Source organism: Heptranchias perlo, chromosome 9 (genome assembly GCF_035084215.1).
Source record: "Heptranchias perlo isolate sHepPer1 chromosome 9, sHepPer1.hap1, whole genome shotgun sequence".
Lineage (NCBI taxonomy): Eukaryota > Metazoa > Chordata > Chondrichthyes > Hexanchiformes > Hexanchidae > Heptranchias > Heptranchias perlo.
In genome coordinates this window covers 3,315,313-3,322,107 of record NC_090333.1, presented here as the reverse complement: position 1 = coordinate 3,322,107, position 6,795 = coordinate 3,315,313, and the positions used below count along the sequence as shown (strand labels likewise).

At 40.5% G+C, this 6,795-nt stretch overlaps 1 protein-coding gene across 1 annotated transcript; it reads right to left on the bottom strand.

Moving 5' to 3' along the window:
• Positions 1–456: 456 nt before the first annotated feature.
• On the bottom strand, positions 457–6,559 carry LOC137325592 (afadin- and alpha-actinin-binding protein-like). Its single transcript, XM_067990857.1, has 6 exons — positions 6,493–6,559; positions 5,674–5,810; positions 4,637–4,810; positions 3,786–3,903; positions 1,936–2,116; positions 457–1,224 (listed from the first exon to the last, which is right to left on the bottom strand). The coding sequence occupies exons 1-6, from the start codon at positions 6,557–6,559 to the stop codon at positions 1,014–1,016; spliced, it is 888 nt and encodes a 295-aa protein (XP_067846958.1). The 3' UTR covers positions 457–1,013.
• Between the last annotated feature and the right edge of the window lie 236 nt (positions 6,560–6,795).

The window sequence follows — 6,795 nt, the reverse complement described above, 5'->3', positions numbered from 1 at the left end:
TGTCTCTCTATTGTACTGTACTGAGTCTCACCTTTATTTATCTCCCTCTGTCGGTGTCTATCACTGTTCCAGAGCAACTTTCTAACAAATCCCTCTGTCTGAAGGCCACACAATTAACCAGATGTGTGCACCAAGTCATGAAAACAGCAGTTTTAAAAATACTGCAAAAGCTTGACATGAAGAACCAGGAATTCTTTAACCACATGAATCGATTATGACAATCAAAAATCTCAATGAACAAGCACAGAACCATCAAATGTTTCCTTAACCCCACAAATACCCTCTTGGCCAGTCACCAGTCAACCTCTCCAGCAGTGGTTTCATCAGAGCAGGGTCTTTAGTTGCAAATTCTTGAATAAAGTTGTTGTGGCAGATCTGCTGTGAACACACATTTTATTAAGATCCCATCTTTCAGGGACAAAAAAAATTCATGTGTTACATTTAAAGCAGCACCTAGTCTTTTTTTTAAAAAAAATGTCAAATTAAAATTCTATCAGAACACCTTACAAGGATTTGATTTGAGTTTAGCAACAGTTGTCTGTAGTGACGATTTGACACGTGCATGACTTTTTCCCCACCATCACCACCATCACCATGTCAAAAGGTTTAAAAGCAAAATAATTTCAGATGTTACAGTACTTCACATAACCTACATAAACAAAGATTCAAAAATCATTGCAATATTTTAAAATTAAAAACTTCACAAAAAAGTTTGCACCTACTCCTTTCATAATCAATAGCAAAAGAGAAAGACAAAAAGAGCTCACGTTTAAAATGCGATTCTTCAGACCCATTTACACGTAAACATAGTGCAGCTCCGGCAAACCAAAAATCATCCAGGCGTCGTAGTCACAACTGTCACCAGTTTCCACTCGACATACAAAGTGCTGCCTGAAGTGATCTTCAGTTCACAATGTCACCATAACATGTGCATTATTTCAATGGAACACTACATTCCAAGGACCCCAGACAGTTCACAGAATCTGAAGTTGTAGTTTCTGCCTTGTGCACAATCATTTGAGATTAGGCTCATTTGTAGATTGTAGAGAATTTCCACTCGAGTCCTCCTCCTGCGAATCGTTCCAAAGTGTAGAACACCCGTTATAATATCTGTGATCGGGGGCTGGCTTTGCAGTGCTCCTCCATTTCTCATGAGGTCTTCCATTACTGTTTCTTTTCACATCGTAACTGCCCCCGTTTCCTCTTTTTGGTATAGGTCTCGAGCTGCAATGAAAATCAATGAACAAAATCATTACACTTTAATCTGGAATGCATGCCCCGAGATTTAGCACAAAGATCTCCTATCTGGTTAAAAAACTACACAACTGAACCTAATCAGATCTTTGTATTTCTACATCACAACAGCAATTATACTTCAAGTACTTCATAAAGTGCTTTGGGCCCTCCTGAGATGGTGAAAGGCTCTATATAAATGCAACTTCTTTCTCACTCTACTGTGCATATTTTCAGCAACGAGCATCATTCCTCAAAAGTTTACCAAATGTCAGTTTTTTTCAGATGGTTGCTACTAGAATACCTTAAGCAGACCCATACCATTTGAGATCGATTAATTACCTGGAGCTAACTGGCAAAACTCCTTCATGTTCGGCCCCACATCCACTCTTTCATTCCTCCAAAATGAACATGGAATTCTTATAGTATTGAAAGCATGATTCATCAACTAGAGGTGTTCAGTACCAAACAATTTATCTTCATTTTAATTTATAATTTGCAGAAAAATTGTAACAGGAATATACTGGTCTGACTTCAAGGACTGAAGCTTCAAGATTCTTGCTGCTGGTTGCAATTTCCTGTAAAGTATTTTTTCCTAAAATAACCTGGTGACCCACTCCAGTCCCAAAACTCCTATTCCTACTATCACCTGGTCTATTAAAAAAAACCCACACAAAATGCACAAGAGATTCGTGAACACACCTAGTTCCTGGATTGAGGCGCACTGTTCGACCAGATTCTGTGGACACGGGCGTGGCACTATTTATTGGAGGAAATTTGGTATTTGTTGAGGGTTCAGGTGCAGCTACTGGAGCTGTATTAGGTCGGAGGTAAGTAGACATATTTGGCTGTGACTGTATCTTGTGCTTCTCCTGCTCTGGACCTAGAAGATATTTATGGTATATATAAACCAAGTTAATCAAATAAATAGAAGTAGCTCGAAGTAGTTGATCTACTCCTGAAAGTTCAAGCAACCACAGTGGGAACAAAGAAAAAATAAAAGGCACACACCATGTTCACACTTGATGAAGGGACTGTATTTGAAGTTGCTGTGCTTATTTGTAAATGTTGTTGGGAGGATGTTCAATCATGGGCATCGTAACAGAACCGAATCATACCCGGTTAATGGTAAGGACCAATAGATGGGAATAAGGAATAGGAAACCTGGCCGGTTTTAACTCCCCCACCGAGCCCGAGCTGCTGAAATCAACACTACTTCACCATTAGCACTCGAGCTGAAATCAGCTCATTCAGCATAGACAGGGATCAAATCCCTGGTCTTCCTGAATACTGGACCATATTTGGTTCATTTAACTGCTGAGTAATTGGGGAGCTCAAAACCTTCTTCCAGGTTTACTGATGTGACATTTTAATAACAACCCCTCCCCAGCACTAGAGAAATGCTTCTTTCATTTTTAATATAGATCTCACGCAATCAGCAAAATCTCAATAAATCTTTATAACAAGTCCATTCAAAATAAATCAGATCATTGCTTTTCATCTCACAAAGGAAGTGGACCCAAATCACAGTGTCAAAATACTATGCGAGTCATGTTGGCCTAACTGAACAGCACAATAAATTCTATATTCGTTCATTCAATGGGTTGCCATCAAACACTCTTTATCTTACAAGTTCATTTAATACACGATGCGAGAGCACTCGATTCTAGCCTGGAATGTGAATTGAAAGAGCACCGTAATATCTCCCATGTATTTCTGTGAATCTCATTCATCTCCGCCCCACTTTGAAAATCCCAGCAGGATGTTTTGAAAAGGACCACAAGTGCCCTGGAACATGAACACATGGAAGGATGAAAAATGTTGTCCCTCCATTTCCACTCAGTTCCCAATGTCCACTCCGTGCAGTTGGTGTCGCTAAGAACCCATGCCCCCCAGGGGTGGGTGAAAGAATCAAGGAAGGTTGAATGGGATTTCCTGTTGGGCCACACTTCTCCTTGGCCATAGTGGTGGAGGTGGAGGAGGTGGTGGGGGAGAAACAGCGTGAAGGAGAGAGAGCGCAGAAGAAAGAGAGAGAAATAAATCACCCAGAAGTTAACTTACACGCTTGAGGATGCACCTAACTATAAATTTTAATAACCAGTCACGGAATCAGTTTGTATTTCGTGCTCCCTGACCATGTGGCTCTCATAATACTAAAGGAGCAAATATTAGTGTCAACCGTTAGCTTCCAACAAAAGGACCACCGCACAAGTTCTCTCTCAAACTGCCGATTTAAAATGTTCATATTTATGGTGCAAAAAAAATTGCAGTGGATTGCTTACTGAGGAACATAGGAGCAGGAGGAGGCGATTTATCCTCTCAAACCTGTTACTAAGTCTTGGTATTTGTAAATTTTGGAGCATTGACTGAGGTTGGTCAGTTGAGGCAGCACACTAGAGAAAGAAAATGAATCTAACAAGAAAACACACGAAAAATGTATGAATCTAAACATGAGCTGCTTCAAAGGCATCGGAGGACAGTAACACAAGTGGGCAAGGTATCACTTTCCATTGAATGTTCAGTTTTTTTGTACATTTGATTGTAAAACTCACTAATGGAAAAGGCACTTTGTGGCTTCATTATTTTGGGATTCTTGCGCTCCATAAAGGGAGTCATGTTCAAAAACTGCGGCTTCAACCATGTGGCTCGATCTTCCTCAAAAACCTTCCTCTGCGGATAGAAATGGGCAAAGTCAAAAAATGTCACTTCTGGATCCATCAACGCATTCCTCCCACAACCGTTGTAACATCAGAATGTACATGTAAATTCTGTGTGTAACAGCTTCATGAATGTGAAATGCACTTTAATGAGAATCAAGATATAAAAATCAAAAAAAATATATACTTCCAAGACTGGAGTAAAGTTTATGCCAACTTTATCTCATGGATTGGTTTTGTGAAGAAGTATTCTATAATATCTGGGAGTGCCAGTGCTGTGGACTCTGTTCTGTTTATAATACAGGGTGAACTGTACAGCTCTGCAGAACCTCCACATACAGTTGTTTACAAGTTGCAATTTATAATTTTCATACCCGCTGGAAATTATGTCATTAGAGCTGACTGCAAATTATGGAGTCTGTACAATCTTTCTGCAGGTCACAAAACAATTAATCTCATACTGTATTGATCTTTTGCACCACAATACTTAAAGGCCAGATGTTCATACAAAATGAATTTCTTTTTCCCAAATGATTAAGATAACTGCTCACCATTTCATAGTAACAAATCAGAGATCTCAATCAACTGTGACAAGCATGACCATTTCACAGCAAAAATAACAGCTTTCACAGCAATTCCAAATTTAGCATTAAGGGACAGGTTCGTCTGCAGAAGGTTTATAAAATGATGGGGCTAATTCCATTCTACGTGGAGACCAACAAACGTAAAATAACCAAAAGTGCTACCTCGTGCCCCAGTCTGATAGCTGCTTCTGTAAAGTTTCTTCTCTCCCTTTCAAAGTTTTTCTTCTGATCATTAAATAGTCTCCACTCTTCTTTCAATCGTTCCTTCTCTTCCAGTAAGTAGCAGTCTCGCAGTAGTATGGCTGTTTCGTCATCGCACTGGGCATTAATCTGTTGCTTTGGAAAGAAAAGGTAACACTAACCTTCACATTTCAAAAATGATAAAGTAGGCATTTTTTGACTTTATATATAAAATAAATTCAATACCTAACACCTTAAAAAAGGATTAAAATCAATCAGCTCCATTTGCAATTCCTCAGATAATGAAGCAGTCCTGGACAACATCCAGGCTTGGGCTGATAAGTTGCAAGTAACATTTGCACCACACTAGAGCCAGGCAATCTCCAACAAGGAAGAGAGAGAGTCTAACCACCTCCCCTTGACATTCAATGGCATAGCCAACACTGAATCCCCCACCATCAACATCCTGGGGGTGGCCATTGACCAGAAACACAACTGGACCAGTCACATAAATGCTGTGGCTACTAGAGCAGGTTAAAGGCTGGGTATTCTGCAGCAAGTGGCTCACCACCTCACTCCCCAGAGCATCTCCACCACCTAAAAGGCTCAAGACAGGAGTGTGATGGAACATTCTCCACTTGCCTGTATTGGTGCAGTTACAACAAAACTCAAAGCTCGACATCATCCAGGACAAAGCAACCGGCTTGATCGGCAGTCCATCTCCCACCTCCACCACTAGTGCACCATGTCTGCAATGTGTACGATCTACAGGATGCACTGCAGCAACTCGCCAAGGCTTCTTCCACAGCATCTCCCAAGCCCATGACCTCTACCAACTAGAAGGACAAGGGAAGCAGGTGCATGGGAACACATCCCATGTCCCCCCATACCCTATACTGACTGCAATAATTGGCCACCGCTCGCTGTTCAAATCAGCAGCCGGCTTTACAGCTACAAAGTTGCTTTCACAGTGCAGACTTGACACATCGGAGGCATTTATTTTAAAATATAAACCATACCTGTAACAGCTGTTGCTGGGCTTTGATCACATCCCTGCACTGCTGGATTTCCACTTTTAGTTTCTCAATCTCTTGCTCATGATCTTCTCTGCTGATTATATCATCATCCTCCAGAAAACCAGACTTCACCAAGGATGCTGCAATAAGTGAAACTTAGCCCATCAACACTAACAATCGGATGTATTTAAAATAAACCATACATCTGCAAGTATTTTAAATATAATTACAGTAAAGCTTTGCACTTTCCAGCTACATTTAAAATAAAATCAGGGCTTCAAAATGGCAAAATTTGAGGAGATTCCTACTTTCTATTTAACCTTTCCCCATACATTACACAAGTCACAGTAAACTGTGGAAGCCCAGCACCAAATATAGATGGCCCATCCTTCCAGTCTGTCTCATCAGAAAACTAGCTCAAACTGGCCAAGTGAGGAGGTTTTTGCAGGGGAGGGAGACACTTACCTTATAATCAGACCAGAGTTCAGAATTGTAGGTATTTTGGAATGCCAATTACATGGGGATAAATCGCCTTTGTATAACAGGAGGCATAAATAGTTTCCTCGAGTCACCTTTTCCTTTAACCTAGGATTTCTTTTGGTAATAGTAGAGTTAATGCTTTTCTGAATAGACGCATTTTTGAGACAATTAGTGAACACCTTTTCCTGTATTTGTTCTGAAATATTTCCCAGTTTCAGTCGTCAAGATCTAATTCGCCGTCCTCAAAACTACTGAAGAAATGAAAAGTGCGATATAGTACAATGGAATTTCTTATTTTCCACACTCCACTGTTGTAAAGCAGAGGGTGTTTAAACAATGGACCTGGAGCCACACATGGACCACAAACGCAGGTAATCCAGCACACAAAGCTCAGGCAACTCATTTCCATTTGCACTTTTATTTCTTGCTCCATGTGAATTTTGTGGGCCTGGAGGTTCACAAACAGTTGCTATTGGCACTTTCTTTATGGCCCATGGAATTCCAGGGCATTCACCCAAGTGACCCACAAAAAGACCAAGATTGGGCAGTGCTGCCCTAAACTATTCAATTCGACACAAGCCCATCATATCTTGAGAGTCTAGTTTCTCGACATGGTTTTTCAGGATTCTCCATTGTTGTCGAATG

Excerpts from the sequence above, each read along its gene's own strand:
- LOC137325592 (XM_067990857.1), bottom strand. The coding sequence starts at position 6,559 with ATGGAAATGAGTTGCCTGAGCTTTGTGTGCTGGATTACCTGCGTTTGT. Across the intron at positions 3,904-4,636 it reads CTATCAGACTGGGGCACGAG|AGGAAGGTTTTTGAGGAAGA; the intron begins GTAGCACTTTTG and ends TTCTATCCGCAG. Across the intron at positions 2,117-3,785 it reads ACAAAGTGCCTTTTCCATTA|GTCCAGAGCAGGAGAAGCAC; the intron begins GTGAGTTTTACA and ends AATATCTTCTAG.